Source organism: Cyprinodon variegatus, unplaced genomic scaffold (genome assembly GCF_000732505.1).
Source record: "Cyprinodon variegatus isolate N-32 unplaced genomic scaffold, C_variegatus-1.0 Scaffold603, whole genome shotgun sequence".
In the NCBI taxonomy this organism is placed as follows: Eukaryota; Metazoa; Chordata; class Actinopteri; order Cyprinodontiformes; family Cyprinodontidae; genus Cyprinodon; species Cyprinodon variegatus.
The window spans coordinates 477,919-503,665 of record NW_015151056.1 but is presented as its reverse complement, the minus strand read 5'-3'; the positions used below and the strand labels follow the sequence as shown (position 1 = coordinate 503,665).

The window sequence follows — 25,747 nt, the reverse complement described above, 5'->3', positions numbered from 1 at the left end:
GAGTGTTGTTCAGCATGGGGGTGAGTAGAAAATGAAGGCTAATCATGTTTTGAGTGTACTATTCCTTTAAGGCTGACGGTTGTCAAGATTTGGCACAGCAATATAGGAGATGTTCTCTCCTACCCCTAATAGTGTTTTTACTGTTGACCCACAAACGTTGAGGGAGCTACTGTAGCAGCAAGAGGTAGGAAGTACATTTTGGACTATTTGAATTAGCCTGAGTTTACCTCCAACTCCTCAGACTGAACAAGTTGATTGGAGAAGAGATGAAACCTTTTTAGAAGAAGCACCAGTCCAGACAACTTATTAAACTTTCTTGGATTTTTCCACCTGAATTATTGAAATGCATCAAGACTTCACCTCTTTGTCTGAGTTTATCTCCATTCTAAAGGGAACATTAGATATGTTATGCAGGTTTGCACTAGTTGTGACCATTTGAAAATTATTTAATGCACCAAGTTTTACAGAAATAGCAAAGTTTTACTAAGTCAAACAGTTTCTTTACCAATAAATACAAAATACAGGTAAGTATTTTTATAATTCAAATATTTTCCTGACTCTGTTAGCAGAAAGATTCTAAAGGTATGACAAAAAAATAATCACTTGGATTGCATATTAAAACTTAGTCTTCTTATATAAATCAAATTGCAAGTATGTACTGTATGTCATTGCATTTACAGTCATAAATTATACAAGTTAGAACAGATGTCCTTCACGGACTACAAACTGTGCCAAAACTTAATCAGTGACCGAAATGAAAAAAATAAAATTGGGCATCCTGTATAGGTCGATTGTAGTCCAGCATTGCCAGGTTTGTGGCTTAGTCTCCCACTGGGACAACTCATGCTGAAAATGTGTCCACACATGGCACACTGACACATTTTCTATGAAGCACACTGCATTGAGCTCTCTTCTATTAACAGCTATCTACATGTCAGATGTGGAAGAAAAGAATACTGGAACAGAACCACATCTGACGCTGCCATAAAGTGTTTGAATGCTTAAAAGGATAGAATTTGTGAGGCCTACAGTAGCTGGCTCTGTGGTTTGGTGATGATATGTAACAATGACACATAATGATCTGTAACACCAGCCACGACTCAACGACAATCACCAGTTCCTACCAGTTACACAAACTGGACCAGTTCAACTAAAATGCAGCGACTTACAACAGATTTATGGCCTTCAGCTTTGGCAGTTGGAGGTGGTAAAATGCCAGATGATTCTTACATGACTAGCAATAAAAGACGGAAATATATGCATTGAATGCTTCCCATATGTGTCTCCCTTTAAAACAGGAGATCTGACACACATTTCATCTTTATTGATGAATGTAGACCCGCTGAGTTGCTCTCCATGTCTGCAATTTCATCAAAGTCCCTTCAATAATAAAAGCTAACTTCTGTGTGGGACATGGCTCCATTCATGAGTTATACATAAACACAGACAGTTTAAAGGGAAGCTAGTCTTTTAAACTATGCAACAAGGTCTTCTGTGCAGAAACTTTACAGTCATGAGTAAGGGATTAACCCATGGCTCCTTGTTTTTACATTACCATCCTATTTTTTCACATTCAACTTGTTCTCTTGCAATTACAATCAATTAAAGAAGGAATTTGATTAGAATTTCAGACATAGATTTATAAAACACTTAATAACTCCCCTTAAATTTCTGCAAATTGCAAGACTTTTGGGGTTAACCTTTTTAACCCATTATCATCAAGAGACTGCAGCTTCTTGCCCATTCTGCATTTCACAATAGCCTTATTTGGTTCATTGAAAATCTCCATTATTCCAAAGGGAAATAACATGTAATAGTAACTCCATTTATGAAAGTGGGGAGTGATTAGTTGGGGACAGCTGTAAAACAGAGAGAATATGCTGCATTCCCAGATCTGACTAGGTCACTTTGTTGTTGTACTCCAGCCTCCTGAGGAGGATGCTCAGGGTTGTTCATCTTGTTCTTAATTTTTTGAAGCATCCTTCGTTGCGTGATCCTCTTAAGAGGCTACAGAGTAGTTACTTGAACAGCGACACAGCTGGGATTTAGCTGGGTGAACAGCTAAAGGCTGTGTCTACCTGCTTCTTTTAATCATCGGCAGTTTCCTGAATCTTAGATCAACAGATTCATTCTAATTTTATTTAGAGAACTCAAAGGGTATAATCCTAACGGAACCCTACCTATTCTACTTCAGCCTGTGTAGATAACATACAGTTTTTTAATGTAATTCTGAGGATTTTTTATGTTATGCTCTTTTAATAAAGTACACTAGTTTCTGTATATATCTTACCTCACATATGTTCCATATATAATTATTACTGATATGTTATTTTAAGTCTAAACTGTGATAAAACCTAAAAATCAAAATCTTAAGGGGCTTTAAAAATGCTTTTTGATAGATACAGCTGAATCTCCAATTTTTGTATAACTTTTCTTATACCTCTAATAATATAACCAATTATTAAAATGTAAAAGAAGTAAACCGATGCTTTCTACAAGGATTCTCATTTAAGCCAAACTTCTTGCCTTTAGCTGGTGTTTTAGTTCCTTACTCTGCAGATGCCAATAAAGTTTGCATAAAACAACCCTTTTTCAGGCTGTTTTAGGAAACAATCCCAAGAAAAAGGCAGTGGGAAACAACATTTTTTAACAATCTCCCAGAGCTTGTGTTTACCCTGGCATCAGGAGAATACAAATCAATGTTGGAGCACTTAGTTTGCTTTCACTTTCTAAAAGACAAATCAGCAGTGTCAAATATACCGTAGAGACACACAGAAAAATATTTCACCCATTAGTGAAAGGGAAACAGTGAAATCAGCTTCACAAGCTCTTGCACAAAAGTACTGTATTAACTTAGCTTTACGGTGAGTAAAATAAATATTGAGCTTGTCAACATTTTTCTCATTAAATATATTTGTAATATTTCTATGTTCAAAAAATTCAAACAAGATGTCAGAAACAGCCCAAGTATCCACAAACAAACCAAATAAAAACAAATATGTCCACTATGGAAGTGATGTAGCTGTTTTAGAAATAAATATTGAACAAAATGAAATGCATTAAATGCTTCATAGAAAATACTTTTTTGGGTAATAACTAAGTTAAGTTGGGCCCTTGGATGAAGGAACCCTTCACATGCATTGCTTGTCTTTGACCTTGTCTAATCATCATACTGCAAACTCATCTCTATTTCTACCTGAACAATAAGTCAAGCTTGAATGATAGTTCTGCTGATTTCAGTTTCATAATGTACACAAATATGGCCGTAGAAATTTGATCTAATTTTCTCTAATTAACTATTACTTTAATGAAGATGATTGAAAATGCAGGTGCCATATTTTTTTTTAAAGTTTATATCTTGTTGGATTAAGACATGGGCCGACATTCTGCAATTCCACATGAAGCAAAAACAGCTATTCTCAGTGGTGCCCCTGGCTTGGCAGAACACCTCAACACACTAACGGCATCTGCTGCTAAGAGATCAGTGAGGATTCATCAGACTGCTGCTCAAGTGAACACCTTGGTATGTCACACTCTTCTTGGGTGGCTCTCTGCAAGCTGACAGGCTGTGTTTCAGCTGAATCAAACATCCCAAGTACAGCAAAGGAATGTGTCAAAAACTGCTCTTAAATAGAGCCAAATATATATGGCTGTCATGATTTGAAATGTTGCAAAAGGAGATGATAAAGTGGCCTGTGCTGCTGCAGACAAACACATAATCTACCAGTAAATTTATATGATGATTTAGTCAGTTTATTTCAATGTCTACCTCTTATTTGAGAAATGACAAATAAGGATACAGAGCTGCTATATAGTTCAATCTACCCTGTGACTACAGTAGGGGATTTTAAATAACCTTTTGAAATAAGCCAAAGATATTCAGGAGAGACCAGATGCAATCTGGTTCTTACTTCTTCCAGAGTTGCTAATCACACATCCACTCCATAGTGGGAGATTTTCAGTCACAGCTGGTGATGTAAAGCGAAGGATTGCAGTGGAGAGTCTGGTCAAGAGGCAGAAAATTGTGCTCTGGATTGACTTTTTTAGCTGCACCTTGTTTATTCAACATAGGTGCCTTTATTAATACTTGAGCGTTAAAGTTTCACCAAATAAAAAAGTAGGTGTAAAACAAAATATAGATCAGCAGCCATTGGTGTTAAACAGCAAGTTAATCAACATGCACACTTGTCAATAAATTATCTTCATAAACAACTGCTGCAGTCAGAAAAAAATCTTAAAAGTTTATTTTGGAGCCAACTGGATCCAAAGTAAAATTTTAACAGAGTAAAAATTAACTGAGTAAAGTAAAAATTAACTAAACCTTAAATCTTCCCAGTATTCAAGATTCTTTTTTTTTAATCTTTTGAAGTCATACATCAGTGTATGGAAACAAAGGTAAACAGAGCTAAACAAATGAAAACTATAATAAAAATCTTAGAAATGTAAAAAATTATTCTTATATATTTACACGCTTATAGCAGCTCTGGACCTCAAGAAGAAATTACAAAACCTTTTGGACAAATGGTTTGAAAGATGGGTGAAGGAAGCCATCTTTGTTAAGAGATAGTTCATGGCTCCTAGAAACATCAGCCGTCCAACTACAGGTTGCTCTGCTGCGATCTGACAGAACTGACAAATACTCCTGGATAGCTGTCAAAATGTTTTCAGAAAAACAGCAAAAGTGTAAGTTGCTGTTTTTTTAACCCTTTTTTTTGTTGTACATTTACATTACCCAACCTTTGCATTTGCTAATTTTAAATGTATATAATTAAAGGCAAGCATTCAAGGCACCCTGGTATCAAGGATCTATCCCGCCCTGCAACATTTGGTCCACTTCAAATGAACCCAAGTATGTTTCTCATTTGTCCAGACTTTTTTTTTTTCTTGCACGTACAATTAAAGACCAGCAAATTCTGGTCCAGGCCAAACATCCGGACAGAGATCAACCTTTTGAAGTGATCTTGATCTACTTCCAAACAGACTTTGAGGCTGTTGACTTCAGGTATATTTACAAACTGGGCTTGGCCTGATCCAAATGTAGAGAAACATACATCTGTTTGGATGTAGGTAGTAGTAAACGTATTATAGAAACCATACCTGCTCTGCTGTCTGTTGCTTAGCAACTCTGCTGCCAGCAAGCAGTAGATCTCCCTTAGATTGGAGGTGTCATTATATGACGTGAAAGAATTAAAAAATCTTTAAATCTAGATTAAATAAGCTCTTGAAACTCGTAACAGCATAAAGAGGCAAAACGAAAGTGCTGCATGAAGGACTGCCATTGTATTTTTCGAGTTTCTGACCTTTTGGAGCAGCAGTCGTCACACTTTGCAGTGAGTTATAGGCCACGTTTAAAATGTACAATTTAAACACAAATCGGATCAAAGGGGAAAAACAGTGATTTTATATTGACCAAACAAGCAGATCAAAGGCTTTCCTTTGAAAGTACACCGTCAGAAAAAAAAATAAAACATTAAAAATTATGGAAACAAAACTTCTGGCCTTTTTAAGAAGCAATAAGTACATTTTTTTTTTCAATTTTTAAGCTAACAAGAACTACATCTTCATGTTAAAAAATCCACCAGTTTCATTGATGATAAAATAAATGTACCAAACATTCAACCAATGTTTGCTGTAAGAGAAACAATAAACAGAGAATACTGCATTACAATGCAAGAAAAACAGGAGTGAAAGGCAAACAGCTGTGCCAAGGAGAGTTGTTACCATCTCTCCAATTTCCTTTTTGTGGTAGGCCTGTCATGGATGGTTTATATGTGACTTCACATAACATCTTTGTTGTTTCCATAAATAGTACTACTAGTATTCAGTAAAGTGTAGAGAAAAAATGTTTGCTACTGACAAGACAACATTATTCTTAGCATAGGATGAAAGTAATGTACATCATTGTACTGTCAAGCGGAAATTATGATTATGGAGTTCTGACAATAACCCTTTGCAAGATGAAACAGGCCTCGCAAACAAATGATATTCCCCATATTTCTGAGCAGTAATGTGTTACCTGGACATGGGAGGGTGCAGGCCTCTTTCAGTATGATTTTCTTGTTTCCATTTACAGCCAACTCCAGGCTGCTGCACAGCTCTTCGTCCACCATGCTGCTCTCGCCGTCACTGGAGCCGTCCGACACAAAGCAGGACAGGTTCCTGTAGCGTGTCCCGTGTCCGCACACCACACTCTGAGCAAAGACGAAAAGTGATAAAATATCCCAGCCGCTGAGAGATCCTGTTAAAGGAGTTTTTTCCTCTCCACTGTCACTACAAGCATGCTTGGTATGAGGGATTCCCTTCGAATTAATGAGTCAATATAACCAACTGGTTTTCCTTAGATTTCCTTAAGATGACCTGTGTTGTGAATTAGCGCTATATAAATAAACCGAATTGAATTGAGAGACAAGTTGCTGGTGAAGGTTCTCAGTCATCCAGGTCATATTAATTTCAAAAAAAAGAAAATGAAAAACAATCCACTGGACTTGGTTTCCAAATTTGAAGACATTTCACTTCCCATCCAGGAAGCTTTTTCAATTCAAAATGTCAGGAATAGTGTTGAGCCTTGTTTTTGTTTTGAAAACATGCAAATTGGAACAGACGAAGGGGTCTCCATCATCTTTTCATACCTATAGACAGAATGTTCCTCTCTGTAGCTTGTGTTGATTCCTAAACTTTGGAGCTGAGCTTTAAATGGTCTATTTTAAAAGATGAAATGTACTTTGAGATAAACTTTTCCACTCTTGCTCTGGCTGCATGTTTTCGTGGGTCTGATATAAGGTGAATATCTGCCCCAGTGTTTTCCTTTTTTAATGTCTGTTTAAGCTTTGATTTGGCTGTTTTTGTTTCCCTCATATGCACATAGAGAAATAAATAGTTAGATAATCACCTTACTGTAGTATAAAACACAATTCTGCTAGATTCATTCATTCAATCAGTGTTTGTTGACCCGGGGAAATCTAAATGAAGGGGGGAAGCTTCCCTTGAGCCCGTGTCTCGCAACTTTTATCTAAACATCTAAATCAAATGCAGAATAAACTGTTGTTCATCAGGTTTAGCAGAGGCTTAGAAATGACCCTTTTTCCTATCAGTTTTGATGAAATTGGGAAACCCTAAGGACAGTAGTATGAGATCAGAACTGCAGTGAAAACATTAAAACTCACATATTAAGACTCAACGTAGAAAAATGTTTGGTCGAGTTAAATGGAAGTATTTGTTTGCATCTCTACAGAAATTCCGCTTCATCCATCTCTGCTTATAAAACAGTGAAATAAATTTTTATTCTTCTGACCTAAAGGTAAACAAATCAAAATGAAGAGTTCAGGCTGCCAATGTTCTTGGCAAAGTTGTAGGTTTTCAGTAACGTTTTAGCATTAAAAATGCATTAGATTGATTTCTGCCATCCATCTAGCAGAATAACAGTACGAGCAGGAATATGATGAGGTCGTTCATCAATACTAAAGACTATTATTTTTTAGAGGAATCATCCTTTTGGCTCCAGCCCTCCCACTTATTGATCCAACACAACAGTCAGAGTTGCATTCCTTTTTTCTACTGCCAGAGGTCGATGCACTTACTAAAATTTAATGTCTGTGGATTGTTGTACATTGCAATGATTTATCGACGTACCTCAACCCGACACTCAGACCAGGGGCTGTACTCCCATCTGTAGCAGGGCCTGACGGGGCAGGGCTTCCACTGCTCCATTTGGGAAGGACACGGCCGGCCGTCACCTTGCGACGCCTGAACCACCAAGCGCTGCCTCCGCATCTTACCTTGGGAGAACAAAAAGCACATTTTCTTTGTGTTTGAGCTTTTATAAAGACCTTTGGCGTCTTTTAAAGCTAATATATTTTTGCATCTTTGGTTTTACTCACAGAGATGTAAATTATGTATGACTAAACCACTCTCTTGTTTTTTAAGCCCAATGAATTGAATGCAAGCTGTTTCAACACATGTGGAAGTCTTTGTGGTTTGCTGCACAGCAGTCATTCTTTCCCATGTAAACGACTTATTTTAAGTGTTTGTTTGTTTTCAATGTATTAAATTAGTCTCACCATGAACAACAGCACTTCACTTAGAGCAGGGTTCCTCTAAAGGGCTTGAAATGCTGTTCTTATGCTCTGAAACCTTTATTGGTTCTCGGTCAACCTGAGTGAAATGGCTTTTATTCCACATCAATCAGCAAATCTTGTCTGGTTTAATTTGATGCATCAGACAGACTCTGAGCCTGTTTGATCTGAGTGCAGAGGGGATGTGGTGAATTAGCTGTAAGACAACAAAAAACTCTTCTGTGGCATTTCTGAATTCAAGCCAGCTGTGCCGTCTGTCTTCTTTAAACCACCCACTCTCAAAGTTTCACAACCCTCCTCTTTTTCGATATTCCACTTTTATTTCCACACAACAATCCACTCACCCTGAAATGTAGCGCTGCCATTATGCACCACCTTTCAACACAGCATATCCTCTGTACACACACTGTCAAAACGTATATCCGATTTTATCAAGAGAACCTCCCACACAGCCAAACAGAAACATCTCAAATCTGCACCCCTTCCTGCTCTTGCTGCTTTCACCTTAGGAACCTTTCACATATCTCCATGTGGCTTCTAGAGCTCCAAGGAACAAATAAAACACAAAACAAGATGCAAACCAATGTGAGAAAAGCTTGAATCAAAACAAGCAAGGAAATAGGAGGACAAATGCCTTCTGGTCATTATTACAGAACTGCTTTCTCCTCATCCTACAAACCTCATCCTCTTCTTTTTTATTTTTATTTTTGCTTATGAGTTTTTCATGACAAATTAGCCCACTATAAGCAGGGGATGTTTAATGCGGGTCTGTTCATGTCATTAAAAAAGTTTTAAGCTGGACACTAAAAACATAACCAGGACTTATTTGGAAGGAACAGCTTCATTTACGCAGCCTGACTGTGTGGAAGAGAGCAACACAAAAATCCAGTTAATAAATGTACCTTCTAGTCCACAGGTTTGTGAACACTCTGACCATGCCGACCACTCTGACAGCTGGCAGTTAACCGGACACTCAACTGTGCAGGAGACGTTCATCTGCCAGTTCTTCTCCAAATTTAGCTGGAACAGAAGTTATAAATGCATAGAATTAAAAATTTTAAACGATGCACACCACAGCTATAGACTACCTATTGCATTAAAATGTTGGAGCTCTAGGCTAAAAGATGCAAAAAGCTGTTCTTACACCAAGCATAGAATAAAAATGAAAGGTGTGGTGAAAATCTGTTTGCTAAATGTTAAAGCTGAGAATCACTTTTAAATATAGATAGTTCTTAGTTTAATTTTTATTTATTTATCCTTTATTTAACCAGGTTAAACCCACAACAACCTCAGAATGATAAACTAAATATTTCATGATGATGTATTCAGTATTCAGCCAGTATCAGAACAGAGGAGCGTAGTCATAAATGGTGATATATCAAAATAACTTCCTGTCTCACCTCCTCGCAGTATTTAATATCGACAGATTTTCCGTCACTGCGAACGCAGTCAAGCATTCGGGTCTTGATCCCGCTTCCACAAACAGCATTGGGACTCAGCTGACAAGTGCTCCAGTCTGAAAAATAAGAAATATCTGACGTCAGATAAGCTACAACTGATAACGGGACTGAAATACTGGCATAAGAGTTACATTAATGGGAAAAATCCCATTAATTATACTTTCAATAATGACAGCATATGACAGCTTTCAAACATTTCTTTTAAAGAATAACTTTACACACTCTCATAAAAGGATATGAGACCAGTATCAATGTTCTAAGGCAGAGGTTAGGGGTACATATTTTTATCTTAATATACATTCTATTAACACCCCAAGACATTTTTTTCTATTTGATTAATTAAATCTTATCTTTAGATAACCAATCCTGTGTTAAGAAAAAAACAAAAACATTACATTAATGTTTTTTATTGTTCATACAGAGCAGGATTTAACAGGGAAAATACTTTTTATATAGTTTCTCTGCTTTAATTCTCGTCCTCAAACTTATCTTATTTTCAGTTGGACTGCTGATGATGCTCTTTTGGCAGCACTCCACACAAGGAGAAAAACATGTTTTTCTTTCGGTGCATTTCTCTTTAGTCCCTCCCACACATCTCATTTTTCGTGCCAGAACAGACTTGGATGACAGTAGAAGTATTCTCAAAAATAAAATGCCGTGTTTTAACCAAGAACAGAGATGCCACAGTAACCCATTTTCCAGCTGTGTCTTCAGCCAAGCTATAGTTGTCTTGCCATGAATATATATCAATATTATTTGCCTAAATACGTTCATAGTGTGTTTATGTGAAAAAAACAAAACAGTGTAGTTAAATCAAGCTTTGTTAACCTACTTACTTTTGCTAAAAGAAACTGGGAAAACTGACTTTTCTGGAGTCAAGAAACTACAATCATATCGTAAATTAATAGAAAAATTTTTTGTTTTTGCCTAAAGCAAATGAATAATTTTGACCAGGCAATGCATTCAAGCTGGTTCCTAAATCGTTATTTAAATTTTCAGCAAAGAACCAGAGTATTTTTTTTAGTAGTAAAGAGCCAATTTAGCACACATGAAGATATATGTGGCAATTTGTACAGTTAAGACAACAAAGTAAGAATAAATATCTGAGGGCAGTAGCTTGGAGACCAAACAAACCTCTCTTCAGAGGCATTAAAAGTACTTTACATAACTAGCTCAGTCAGCTGGGCATTCAGCAAAGTTGCTGAAAGCCTTAAATAAAAGTGAGTAATTTAAATAATAAAGAAAATGTAGCAAGACTCAGATTAGAATTTCTAATTTTTTTAACCAGCATTGCTGTTTGATGCTCAACAGCAGCACTTTCATTTCTCCAAACAATTTGGAGTTAACTTAGTAGTTTTTTTCTTTTCTTTATCTTCATATTTTACTTGTAGTTTGACTTCATAACTATGACTCACTCTAAAGCTTGCCGCTAAACAACATTATTTGGTCCTAACATTTCACTATAAACTATTGTTGCCTATGCGATTAGATGGATTGGAATTTTAATTACTTCAATAGTGTTTGCATTCAAATGTTCTTTTATTCATTTTGTTCAGTTAAAAAGGAAAGAAGAAAAAAGTAATGCCCCAGGAGGATCATTGCATGAGAGTGGGTATTTGTTTAACATGATCTGTGCAAGCTTTACATGTAATAATAAATAAAAAAAAAGGGTAAAAAACAAAACATAGAATCAAAGGGCATCTTCTTGTTTGTCAAATCTTAAGCTCATAAAGAAAATATAAAAATGCGTATTTTATTACTGTTCAATTACACTACAGCATTTTGCCAAAATGCATTTGGGGGTTCTCAGTCATCCACATCACAGCAAATCCAAACCTCTAGAATAAAAGTGTAACATCTTCAACTACTAAAATTGAAGTCTGTGTATTTTTTAAAACTTTTTATGGTTGTACTTCCAAATGTGTTTTTTCACTTTTCCCTGTTCATGACTTTTGACAGACTCCCTTTCTTAATCTATGGGGTCCAATTTGTTGACGGACCCCCATTCCAACAAAGTCCTTTAAACTATCCTATCAGCATCTGACCAGAGGCCCCCCAGCTGAGAGCTTTGGTGATCTGACCCCATACTTATTAATATGTAGAGTATTAACTATCTGTCTTCCTTAAATGGAAGATTCTTATTTTTTTTTTCACCCCTGGGGCAAAAGAGGTTTCCAACTTAGAGACTAGTGTGGGTGAGAAGAAATCTGTCCCCCGTATCTCTATTTTGCCAAGGAGTCATCCATGATTGCTGCATGGAATATTTTTCCAGCAAACCTGCTCACTTAATCCTGTTTAAGTGTTGCTAAATAAGTATGAAACATCATTCGGTATTTTCTTGGGAAAAATATTTTTTATATTTTGCTGCTCTAGATGTTAGGTAAACATCCACATCTAAAAGCTTTTGTTAATCCTCTGCTTTAAAAAAGCATGGATTTAATTATGCCATGTGTGATTATGTGTGATTCTTATGTTCAAAATAGTTTTTCCTTTTGGTTTCAGTAAATATATACTATTTATACTTTTGTTAATTTGTATTTATTTAGAAATAGAGTGGGAAAACTTGTAGTTGTCCCTGCCAATTGTCCTTTTTAGCATTCATGTCCCACGCTTTGAATGTACCTTCTAGAATTGTCACACAGAAGCTTTAAAAGAAAATAGATTTAGTTAGAAGAGAAAACATGCATTAGCATTCAGCAGGTTGCCACTGTTGATTTTACTGCTCAACATGCATAGTGAGATGAAAAGGAGGTGACTGGGAGTCATGAGATACATATAGTTATTATGTTCCCAATTCTATTCTTTTGTAAAACTGCACAATGGAAATGTGATGAAACACTCAAGCTTTGAGTAAGGTCTAACCTTTCAGGTTTGGTGCAGAAAATGTTTTATTCAAAACATTTTTCAGCATTTATTCAAATGGTTTGATGAAAAATATCCCTATTAACATTCAGCAGTTGGTGCAATTACCCAAATGAACTGGCAGCTGAATTATGTTTAACTGATAAAGAACTAAAGGAAATGTATAAGTTAACAACAGTGTGGAATCACAGACTGTTGGCATTTAACGATGATGCAACTTCTGACAGAGGCTGCAGGGTTTTGTTTTTCACTGACATTTAGAGTGCTATACTTTCGCCTCAGACTCAGTCAAATCCTGCAAAAGTGACAAGACAGCTCATTCCAGGACAGAAGGATAATAACTCAAAGCACTCAGCAAATCCAACTTCAGAGTTAAAGAGGATCCGTCAGCCGCCATTACTACAACTTACAGTAGGCCTGATTAGTATGATAACTCTAAGAGATCTGAAAACCATCCAAGGACACACCTTTATACTGTGTTTATATCAGCTTGGTCAAATAGCTCTTAAAAAGAAAAAAAAAAAAAAAGTGTTTAGAGGACACACCAGAACACTTTAAACCAGTTCAGTTTATTTGGTGACATGGGGAATCTAAAAACATGCAATTTAGCTAGTGCTTGGACCAGTTTAATAGAGCATTTCAAGAAGTTCAACCAAGGATTGTTTTTAGATCAATTTACATTTGTAGCAAAAGGTATAAAGTCATGGGAAAGAAAACACTAAAAACACTTAAAGAGCTTCAAGCAGCCTTGTTTCATCAGTTTTTTCCTTGAGAGAAAAATACACAGCTAGTTAGTTGCTAATTGAAACCATCTAAAGAGCTGATCCGTCTGTAAAGGCAGGAATTGTGTCTGTCTGCTGCTAAAAGAAAAGTTATCATGCAGTGCTCACAGAAATTATAAATAAAAAAAATAGGCCCATCTTTGATTGTCTGGTATTCTGCTTCTTTTGGATGTGTCCTTTGTCTGACACGCCTGAATCAGGCAATAGATAATTAAGAGGACTCTGAAGAAATTGGGTGTGTACAATTTCAGCGGCTGCATCCTCTAAAGGACCAACCTGGACTGAGTCCTTCGAAGGCCATGAAAATAAAGAGGTCAGAAGAGTTTGGCTATAGATTCAATCTGGTCCAGCTTTCTCAGGGTGTCACCGTCCCTCCCTAAGCGTAAGCTCTCTCTCACCTAGCAACTGTGACAGTTGACTCAAAAAGCGGACAAAGAATGAATACCGAACTTCTCACTACTGATCTGTGTGCTAATTACATTTTTGAAGAGTTTCAGCAGCAGTACTGTCGTTTGTAGTTCATACACTGCATAGATACTGGAATCTGACCTCAGATGTCAGCCAAACCCATTTGCACAAGGACAGTTAAAACTTTCCAATAAACAAAACATTTCCTGCTGACTCTGTATTTAAATTTATTTTTGTCACTAATTCAAGACGAAATTATTCATATGCTTCTATTATATCATGATGCACTATAATATAATATTCACAACTGCTCATTGCCATTTCCCTTTTTCCTCTTAGCGTGGAGCAGACGGCTTGCTTGGACTTAGACTGAATCATGGGATACCCAAGGCTATAAAAGATACAACGGACCTGTTCTTCATACCGGGCGAACAGTAGGCTTTACATGTCAACCGCATATGAAGGAGTCTTTTAATCCATTTTACCAAGCCACTGCACTGTGATGTACAGTAATTGCCTTGATGACGAATCTGGCCTTAAGAAGATGCAGCTGCCGGAATCAAACACAGACACTGAGTGCTAAGGAGATAACTCAGCCATTTGTTTCAGGTGTGTTGGACCATCCAAAAGTAGCAGGATGTTGGACACTCAGAAACTGAAACTGTCCACCCCTGCCATAATTTTTCACTATGTTAATGTCCATCACAGAACTACTAGTAAGACATGACACAAGAAGGAAAAAAATACTAAAGAAATTACTAAAATCAAACCCTATTAAAGTGTTTGAACTTCCCAGTGACAAATACACAACCAACAAGAGACCCTAAACTTGATTTTAAAATAGGTGAGATTTATATTTGTAAAAACACTGCATTTACACTGTTTTTTTTGTTTTTTTTTTAGCTCTGTCACTTATTCTGTTATTTTTATACAGTTTTTAAGGTTTTGCTGTAATCTTTTGCTGTTGTAACACCACAGTTTACCAACTGTGGGACAATAAAAGCGTTTTCTATTTCATTTATATTCTAAGAAGCACTCAAATATTGTCAGTTTTGAATAATAAAGCTGCAGCTTTTTATAATTATTAGACCTCTTTTGTATGACCATAACAGAAAAGTGAGGACTGGGCAGGCAATTTACAGAGGAACAGTAGTTGAAGCCATGACAGGTTAGAAAATAAGATCAAGAGACCTACAAAAAATAAAATAACAAAGGCAGTGAGAAGCTACAGTACTTTCAACTCGTGGAAATATCTGAAAACCTTCATTGATTAACTTTTCATTGATGTCAAGCCTCCAAGAGTACTAGGATGCATGGATTTTAATACAATACAGAGCCTTATTTTTTTTTTTCTTGAACTCGCAATGGTTATGAATTATTGGTGAAAGTGTCGTTTTTTTAAGGCTATGTGGGTATGACCAGCTAGTCTCTATGCCAACACAGACAAGGGCTGCATGATATCAGAAGAACATATTGTGATATTATTGAATATTTTAGGGATGCTATTATTAATTCACATTCTCCCAATTATCGTCATACATTTCATTCAACGCAAAGACCAGTCTCTCTTTCTGAGCAAAGCATCAGCAAAGCGCGATCTAGCTGTGAAACGCACAGTGATGAGAGCTCTGTGCTCCTAATCAACAGGACATCAATAGTATCACAGACAGCAGCACCGATCACATTAACTTCCATGTGGACAGCACTGTGCCCATCAAAAAGATTTGTCACTTCTTCAATAACAAACTCATGGATCAACCCTGAGATAAAGGCACTTTTGACAGAAAAGAGAAGATCCTTTAGATCAGGGAACAAGGAGGAGCTGAGAGGAGCAGTGCAGAAAGAACTTAGGAAGAAAATCAGGAATGGGAAGAATAGCTCCAAGAAGAAGATGGAGGATCAGCTGCTGCAGTAGAACAACATTAGAGGGATCTGGAAAAGCCTGAAGACAATCTCAGGCCAAAATCAGAAACACACAGGCTTGAAGTGGGATAACGATCTGAACCAGTTTTTCAACAGGTTTGACCAACTACCCACTCCTCCCCCAACCCAGAAACACCTGCTGTTAACTTCACCTTATTTTATTCTTATACACTTTTCTGAGGTCCACATTTGTGTCACAATTTTTTCTATAATCTTTTGGCTGCTGTAAACATCAGAATTACCCCATGGTGGGACAATATAGGGATTTTCTGTTTTATCTATTCTATTCTATCTAGATCACTAAAAACATACATAATTGACATATACAAGCAGGCAAACATATTGCTGGCATACAAAATAAGCATGCAAGATATATAAATTATAATAGGTGATTAAAAATGCAGTTGTGATTTTAACAAATTATACCTCATAGGGAAATGGCCAATTGTGTTCAGTTCTCAAAGACTGAAACTCCACGTCCATGACCAAGACTCTTAGCCCAAAAAATTTACAAAAAGGAATACCCCCAGTTTAGATTCAAGCCTCCTTATGTGGGCTTTCAAACTGATTCAATTTTCAATTCATGAGTGACACTTACTGTAACAAATGCTATAGAATGGGAGAATCTAGATAGAATGAAGCAGGATGAGGAAAAGTTGTCTCTACGTCAACCAGCAGCCCAAACATATAGCAGCAAAAAAATGAAAATAGCTTCGGACAACTACTTATATTGGATGAGATATGACTAAGGTAGCGCCACAGTAGGGACAAGTTCAAGCCAAAGAGACACGTCTGGACTGAAATTGTCCCCCGCTGTTTCGGCTGTTAAGTCTCTACCTCCATCTACCTCTCTACATACCCAGAGACTAACATTACTCTGTTTTAAACTATAAGCTTTAACAAAAAGGAAAGTTTTAAGCCTTGCCTTAAAAGTAGACAGCGTGTCTGCATAACAGACTAAAACTTTTTAAAACTAAAAGTTTTTCCACAGGAGAGGAGCCTGATAACTAAAAGATCTGCCTCCCATTCTACTTTTAGAAATCTAGGAACCACCAGTAAATCTGTGTCAAGTGCTCTGTTAGGAACATTAGGAACAATCCAATTTTCAATAGAAAATGGGGCTTGGTTATAAAGGGTTTTATATGTGTAAATACTATTCCTAAAAGTAAGCCAATGAAGAGAAGCTAAGGTAGGAGACATAATTCTCATTTTAATATACATCAGAACACTGGCTGCAGCATTTTGGATCAGCTGAAAGCTTTTAACTACAGTTTGTGAATTGCTGATAGTAAAGAATTACAACAGTCTAACCTTGAAGTAACAAATGCATGGACTAGTTTCTCAGTATCACCCCCAGACAACTGAACCTGCAGCCCACTGCAGTCCTCTGTAGATAGCACAAAACCAAGTCTGGAAGGTTATGCAAAGAGAATATTATCAACTTCTGAGAAAACATAATTACAGGGATCACATACTGAGAAATCCTTGCACCATATAGGAACTGGACCCAGATGGATTTTTTAGGATATACATGTTATACATATAAAATGAACACCTAAAGCAGGCAGATGATCTAAGCAGAGTGAAGCACAGATATGACTTATGTTTGCTCTTTTCACATGTCAATTTTTCTCATGTAGCAATCAGCCTGAAAGGATCATTTTTCTCTTCTTTTGAAGTCAAGCTTTATAAAGTATTTGGCTGCTGCTCAACGGCGATAACAAATTAACCCCTTTGTGTGAAAAGAGGATATTTAAGCAGTTTGAAATATCCTTACAGCCAGTGAAGGAGGCTGCCGTCTCTGTAAATTCTGCCAGCAAACACCTTGGCCATATGGATGTATTTAGGTTCAGACTTTGGAAAAATATGGAATACTTAAAGCTAAATGTAAGCAGAAATATTGAGAAGCCTAACTTCCCCCCAAAATAATATCAGTGATGAGAACATTTTACTCCAAAAACTGCGGTGCTGATTTTTCCAAAACAACCTGGATGTGTTGTAAAAACCTTCTTTAACAACAGAGACTGAGGTATCGGCCATAAAACAAGCCATCCGCTAACAAAGATGGCTGTTTTTAGCAGCAGAGAGCTCATTTGCAACTTTGGGAATTGTGCCTCCATGTGCCAAGCAGCCTTGTGTCACTCTGGGGACCCAGAATAAGGAGAAGGAAACAAGAAGGAGCGACAGTAAGAGAGAAAAGCAGAGGCGCAGCAAAAGGTAGAGAAACACTGAAGGATGGAACGACTATACAAAAGAAAAGAATGCTTTACCCAAATCTCATTTGTTATGTACGCACACACAGAGATACATGTGTTTCGATGTGCATCCTCTGAGCGGGATTATACCATCTACCTTAGTGTAGCAAAACACACAAGACTGATTGTAGTCTGCTTATATAAGAGACATTTAACCACAAGAACGGTTTAACACATAAAATATAGGAATAAAATAGGAACCAGTTCTAACCTGATATTTAATTCAGGTTTCTGAAAGTTTTAAGACAAGCATCTAGAGCAACCTCTGCCTGAATGATATAGGAGCTTGAATTCTGCAGATTGGAAAGCCTTCAAAGACTTTCAGCTCTTATTGCTGCAAGCAGTTTTTTTAGTTTATGGTAAATTAAATATAAATATGTGGCTTAATTATCTTAAAGCAAGGTCTGTTAACCACTTGGCATCATTTCAGCTTAATATTTCTAGTGGAGTGGATCTTAAAGCAAGATTTATTTTGCTCTTTTAAATCAACATTTTAAAAGTAGAGATGGACTGATAAATAACTGATAGCTAAAACGCCTTGCAGTAATAGTCATACTCCTTGGATTTTCACATTTTGTCACATTGAAATTAAACTCTTCAGTGCATGTTATTTAGATTTTTGTCATGAACCAAAACCAAATACTTCATAAATCTAAAATGGAGGGATTTTTATTTTTTTTTATTATTTATATTGGGCCAGCCTTGAATATTAGAACTACCTTCTGCTGCAGTCATAGTTCCAAGTCTTTTAGGACACAGCCATTTGAATAAATTGTATACCAAGCCAAAGTTACAAATGATATTTATTATTTGAAATTAAAACATGAAAAAATGTTTTTTCTGCCTTGAATAAAAAAAATAAAATAAATGCAATTACATTAAATGCCTTTTATTGCAGTAAAAGTAGTGACAAAACATAACAAAAACAAGGGTATATATTTTAGAAAAATATATCTGACCAGCCAAATCTTTCTAATATTTGAACCATTTCAGTTTGAGGCTACCTGGGAGAAATGCAGTCTTACCAATATCAGTGGCACATTTACTGATAAAGGATTTGTAGCACTCTAAAGTTAAAATAAAATACTTATTTCTTTTGAAACTGTTCTGTTCTCACACAGGCAAGCTTGATTATTACTTGTGTACATCCTTTCATTCAAATTGACAGGATACAGGCAGATGATATGAAAACCCTATTAGCCCATTGCCATGTCCATTAGAACCCCTGGCTTACATTAACAGCTAGTAGAGAGTTAACCACACATATAGCAAAGTTGAAGTGAATGCAGAAATTGTATGGGAGGCTAATATCATAAAATCAAATACCTCTTCAAAATTATGTCACAACATAGGTACATTACTGTTAACGATATTCCAATAAGAATTTGTACCATCCTTGTTTGTAGACTTAAGTTTAGGGGTTGAAAAACAAAAGAAACTAACTCATATCTGGCCACTAAAGGGTAGCAAAGAAAGACAGTGGTCCACCTGCAGGTTACCTGTAACTTAACTGAGCCTAGCCTCTTATAAAGATTGTATACTTCTTTTTTCTTTTTCTCTTAATGAGATTGAGGGCTGGACGCAAGTCACCCATGGGCCAGAATCTCAGGTTGATTGCCAGTTCAGTAGCCCTATTTTAAGGCATGTCTTTGCCTGCAATGAAAGATTTTTTTTTTTCCAATTTATGCCAAATGGCTAAATCTTGGTCAGATTAGATGGAGATAATCTGTATCATCAATTTTTAAGTCATGCAAACAATTTGAAATTAGATTTAGTGACTGGAAAATCTGGGTGTGTCTGAAGGATAGTTGTCCAACCAAAATGTTAACTTCTGCCATCATCTCCAGTCATTTGCAGCCTCTAAAATGTTTCTTTTTAGGATTGTCCCATGTGTAGCTCCCTATCCATCCTACTTCAAGCTGATGTGCAGTTTTTCCACCTCGCTGCATGTTGGCCGGAAAGTTTTGCCTCAGTCTCATCTCACCAGAGAACCATCCTCCAGATGTTTCTATACAAGGCTTGCGATAAAATTAAACAGGATGTCATATGACTTTCTTTCAACAGTTGATTTTGCTTTCCACTCTTCAATAAACACATCATTCATGGAGAGTATGAATCATTACTGTTCCCTCAAAAGCTAGTACCACGGCTTTTGGTCCATCATAACTTCAGATTTATGATGGACTTTCCTGGAGAGGACCTGTTGTGCTAGTAAACATTTGCCTTTTGTATCTCTGCTTCTTGTTGTATGTCTGCTTCTGTCTCCTTGAACCTAAGTAGGCCTTAATAGAAGGTCACTCACACTGAGCCTGGTTCTGCTGGAGGTTTCTTCCTATTAAAAGGAAGTTTTTCCTCTCCACTGTCATTGCATGCATACTCCATGTAAGGGATTGCTGAATAGTCAACAACAAAATTCAAGCAAATACTGTCACCACAGGTTTACAAAGTTCTCCTTCAGGAAGAGCATGTCTTGCATGTCAATCACTCAGTGTAATCTGACAGAGACTTTTAACTAATCTGACTCTAGGATCTGATGGAACTGTTTTGATACAATATAAACAAGGTGACCTGAAGTAAATTCATATTTATACTTAAAAAGACTTATACTTTAATCTTTAGAATGCACATACATTTTATTTAAATATTTTTGTCTAACAAGCTGAAAGATAATGCTTGGATTCAAAGAAAGCTAGCACTGGTCAGAAGTTCCCCTTTCTCGGTTTTGTGTAAAAGTTTATAGTTATGTTGCTTTGTAGTCATAAAAGGTGTGCTTACACTTGTTTACACTTGGGGAAAAAAAATATATACCAGGTGAAATAAAAAACTTCAAAACTAAGATCATTTTGCAAACAATTTATCCAAAGCAGCAAACTTCATTCCATGGAAAATTAAAAGCAACATCATGTATTTATGTATGTATGCATTGCATACCCTAGTCTTAAAGAAAGCACGTCAAACTGCAGGCTGTGCTGCTTTTTGAAAGTGGTTTAGTTTTTATTTATCCATAAATATTCAGCCTGGCTGTTTAAAAATCTGAACATTCAGCACAAAGCAGTAGCAGAACTGCTGCTCTCAGGAGGTACTTGGTTGCTTCCTCCTTACCTGTGATGTTGTAGAAGTAATTGAAGCAGTTTAGGTTCAGACTACATGGCTCTTTGTCAGACAACTCCGGGCATTGCCTGCCCACACCAGGGTATCGAAGGGTGTATGCTGTCCGCACTCGGCTGTTGTTTCTGGTACAGGGCTGAAATGGATGAAAACATAAAATGATGAAACAGAGAGAAATAGAAGTAATCTTCAAGAAAAAACCCATAAAACCAAAGTTGAGCTGTGTAGCAGAGAAGACAAAACACATGATTTCTGATTAACTTTCTCAACCATTAGGGTACATTTAAAACCTCCTTATTCCTGTTCCTTATTAGGGTGTCTAAACATTAAGACAGTTCATCAAACAGTCAGTTTTCTCCCTCTCTCTTTCCAGAAAGGAATCAGATTTTTCCAGCTCGAAATCACAGGGAAGCTGAAAAAGATATTCTGCTCAACCAGCGAACCATCAGATTCTCTGGGTTTAAGGGAAGGAAAACAGTGAAAGAAAATGATAGCTTTCTGAATGGCTCTAAAGCTGAATGGATGAATAAAACATGTGAGAAATTCCACTAGTGCCACTGCAGACTCCACGTTGAGAACGGAATTGTAGAAAGTTAGAAAGTTACTCTGTGTTTTTAATTTTTTTGGGGGGTAGGTGGTGAGGGGATTCGGGTGAAGCCAATGAAACCATTTCAGGCGCTGAACATGATATTTTAGCAAGTTGTTTAGAAAGCAGCATTTTTAGCAACAGGTTCTTAGACATCTCTGGTCTTCCCAAAATTGCATGGAGTTGACACCGTCTTCAGAGTAATTATTTGACTACTATCTACTGTACCCAGACTGTAAATCCGTATCAAGTGGCGAAGGTTCACCTAAAACAGCTAGGTGAATTTAAGTATGGAAAAAAGAAAAATGGTAACATAACACTAAAGTAAGATACTCTGTAGCACATAATGTATTTTAAACATTTTATCCAAAAACAAACATTCACAAAAAAAACTTTAAAGCTCTGAACCACATCATTAGATTAACCAACATCACAACAAGGAAAGAGAAGGCAAATATCAACAGCAGCTTTAAGAGCTTAAACAAACAAAATCCATTATGTTATTAACTATGTTATTAGGAAGACCTTGTGTCTACATTTTAGACTTCATACAGGAGGGAATTTCATTCTACTTTATTTTTAGTTTAGCTAAACTTTGGTAAAATTAGCTTTGATTATTCGTTTTGATCAAAGAAGATTCTACGATTTTTTAATTTGGGGTTTGTGTTTTTCCTTTATTTTAATACATGTTTCTCAGTAAAACAGGTTTCAGAATTCAGTACATTTTCCTAAGAAAACAATTATTTGAATATTTGTGGCTGTCTGCCAAACCAGGCACATTATTTCCAGCTTACATATGCAGGTGTGTGTGCATCATTACATGTGAGCTGGAGACCTGCTTTGAAGTTGTGAGTCTTTATCATACATCATCTGCCTCCCTCGCTGAATGCACACTGAGCACAGAGTAATATAGGTGATGTATAAGCCACTTTGTCTTGCTTCCCCAGTTCATGGATCCCCTTTATTCCTCCTTGGTGGACTAGAAATAACCTGTTGACAAAAATTCACACACTCCTCATCATAATAGAGTACAACTAAGCTTTGTATCCTCAGCCTCAGGGAAAATATTTGAGACAAGAAAAAGACATCAAGATAAATCTCAATGGGCTTGCCAGAAGTCCAAGTCCTCTCTATATCTGCTCTGCCTGGTAGCTGATCTGTTGCATTTTCCCCTCCTTATCTGGATTCAGCTCGCTCACCATGCTACAGCGACTCCAGGGGCCCCAGTCGTTGAGGACACAGTCCTCTGGGCATGGCAGCCGGCTCTCCCTGGCCCCTAGGGGCATCTCCTCCGGGTCACAGAGGTAATCCTCCACAGCCTCAGATGGGCCATCCACAGTGTTCAGCATGCACCTGTGGAACCAGTAAAAAACAGCAGTCTTTTCTATTTTACGTATAAAAATGATAGAGATTTTAAATAATTAGAAATGTATTTGTATATACCTGACTTTTCTGGTCTGGACACCCTCTCCACAGTTTTCCTTCAGATCCACATTGCTGACCTTCCACACACTCCACGGCTCAGCGACCCAAACATACTGTGTGCAGTCACTCTGACAGGGTACCACCTCATACACCTAAGAGCAAAGGTCACTTTTAACTGTGCTTTTAGTTTTTAAAGTTTCACACTGTATGAATAAGCTAAAAAATATAATATGATTTATTTTCTTTATGCCGTTATGGTGGACTGTGGACATTTGTCAGCAAAGCTTAATACACAGTGACGCTTTGACTCAGCTCACTGAGATTTAAGCTCCATCCTTACTGGGATAATTCTGAAAAAGAGCCTGTTTAATGCTGCTCCAGTATGCTTCAGAACTTTGTTCATTTACTCTTAAATAATCACATCTGTACAGTATGTGTGTATCTGTCATTGACCCACTGATGCGGGTGGCATTTTACTTCTGTGCTAGACAGCAAAGAGCAAAGCAGAGCAGCTCTTACCTGGGCCTATGGCAGCAAGTCACATCCAGCAAGCATTGCGGTGGATCAAAAAGAGACAGATGGATTAATGAGGATTAGCCAACAGCTCATAGAGCAGAAGTTATGATTAATGCAACATTTTAGAAAACGTAACCAGAAAAGCCTCTGGCGTAAATACCTGTGTGTACTAAACAGACAAAAATGTGAGGCTGAAATCAACACAACTCTCAGTATGAATCCATTGATACTTCAATGCTCTGGATGGCAGCTCTTTCTTTTTTGGCAAATATAGGGATTCTCAGAGATTTACTTAAATGTTATTTAGTTGCAGGACCAGCTGCTTTTCCTGATTAACAAAAGCCGGAGTGAATCTCATATGAGCAGAAGGGAAAGGACAACTCTGCAGACTTAAATTCACTGTTCATTAATCATGACTCCCTCTCATAATGTACCAGAATTTATGAATAAATAATAAGCAATACTAAGCTGAAGAAGACTTTTTTTCTTCCTATCAACAACGCCAGACTTCTTGCATCACTAATGAATAACTCATGATGTCTCCACACCTGGTTGACGTGGTCCAGTTTTGGACATGGTCGGCCTCCGTTGTACGGCTTCTCTCGAAGCCACTTGGAGCGGACTTTCACTCCACTTCCGCACGACTTGCTGCACCGGGACCAGTTGGACCACTCACTGAGTTTACAGTCGGATGGGCAGGGAATGATGCACGCTTCCTCAATATAACCTAATAGAAAAAACAAAGCATAATTTTCTTGTTAATAGTTGGTTTCATTCTTTTTCTCACTAAATTGCTGAGTACTATCAAATGAAATGTGGTCAGTGAAAGTACTATTCATACTTTCAGCTCTAGAGTTTTAGAAATTAGATTAAAAAAACTAAATATCTGTTATTTTTACCATTTTATTTATCATAATCAGAGTTCAAATTTACCAAAACACAAACCATATTCAAGTCTTGGTTCTTCTTTCCAACACTCCTTCCTTCTTTAAGGTTTACCGACTTTTGTTTCTACACATATCTTTTAAGGTGAAATCACATTGTTTCAATGATGGGGTCTAAACTTTGACTGGATCAGTGCCACAACCACATTTTCCATTTTAGCCAATCTATTGTAGATTTATAGCAGTGGTTAAGATCATGATGATGTCATATAGACTGTCTCACATTATATATAAATATATAAATAAATTCACACTAGTAATTCAAACAAAAAAAAGTAATAATAAATAAAATTTTACTAAATTATAATTTACTAAACTAAAATATTGTTTTTGTATGCATGTAATGGTTAACATATCAAACAAGCCTGCAAAGAGGCTGTGAAAGTGTGCATCATTTTGCAATAGGATATTTTTTCTCCCACGGTTTATTAAAACATAACCATATATGAAACATGGTTTAATTTTTTTTGCTGTTACTTTTGTTCACAGCACTTTGAGATAGACTAAAAGGTGCCCTATAAATATAGTTTACTGTCCTAATCATCATTCTTTTAATAATGATAATCATCTGCAAGTGCATGGACTGCTTTGAACCTTATCTGTATTTTACATCACGTCTAAACTTCCTGTGGGACAAAAATCTTAATTGGTCAAACCGAAACAGTTTGTACGTCTTAACTTTGCACAGTACTCTTTGTAGATCCCATGCAAAAACACCCACTTATGCACATACTAAAAAACAATAAAAAACCCCTGCAGATAAAATTTAGCACTTCTTCTTACGTAGAATATTTAAGGATCAAATCCCAAGCAAGACCTGTAGAATCTATGTTTAAGCTTTTGGATATTTTGCTGTTTCTATTGGTAATTTACCATAATTTTACTGCCAAGAAACATCGTGTAACCTTAAAAACTACTGAAATCTTCCCATTTGTGAATAGTTTATCTCACTGTAAAATGTTGTTTAAAAATGACTTTGCATCTCGTCTAAATTTGCTCAGCAAATTGTTTCTTTAAGGTTAATGCTGATTCCTACACTTTTGCACAGATAAAATAAACTTACAACACCTCTGCTTTTTAAATGGCCGCTCCTGCTTCTGATTGATTTTAACTACCCACATATTTATCTTAAATCTAAGTTTTATAAATGCTGCTTTTGCATCTGAATACTAAACCCTGATACATGAAACTGTAGGACTAAAAGAGGGTGTACTTTTGTTACCATGGTTATAAACTGAATCCAGCTGTTTGAACTTGTAACCCTTGTTTCGTGTTTTAATCAAAATCGATGTCTTGATTTTTAGTCAGTAAAACAGCAATCTACACTCACCGGCCACTTTATTAGGTACACCTGTCCAACTGCTCGTTAACACTTAATTTCTAAGCAGCCAATCACTTGGCGGCAA

General features: G+C 36.7%; 1 protein-coding gene across 1 annotated transcript in view; it reads right to left on the bottom strand.

The window, feature by feature from the left end:
- thsd7a (thrombospondin type 1 domain containing 7A) overlaps nt 1-25,747 on the bottom strand; it is a 214,013-nt gene that overhangs the window by 23,099 nt on the left and 165,167 nt on the right. Inside the window, exons 14-22 of the mRNA XM_015392697.1 lie at nt 23,946-24,124; nt 23,401-23,406; nt 22,900-23,033; nt 22,656-22,809; nt 20,865-21,006; nt 9,473-9,588; nt 8,975-9,092; nt 7,630-7,775; nt 6,017-6,191 (exon numbers count right to left, since the gene is read on the bottom strand). Of these exons, the coding sequence (XP_015248183.1) occupies nt 6,017-6,191; nt 7,630-7,775; nt 8,975-9,092; nt 9,473-9,588; nt 20,865-21,006; nt 22,656-22,809; nt 22,900-23,033; nt 23,401-23,406; nt 23,946-24,124 (1,170 nt within the window). The remainder of the gene's footprint in view (nt 1-6,016; nt 6,192-7,629; nt 7,776-8,974; nt 9,093-9,472; nt 9,589-20,864; nt 21,007-22,655; nt 22,810-22,899; nt 23,034-23,400; nt 23,407-23,945; nt 24,125-25,747) is intronic.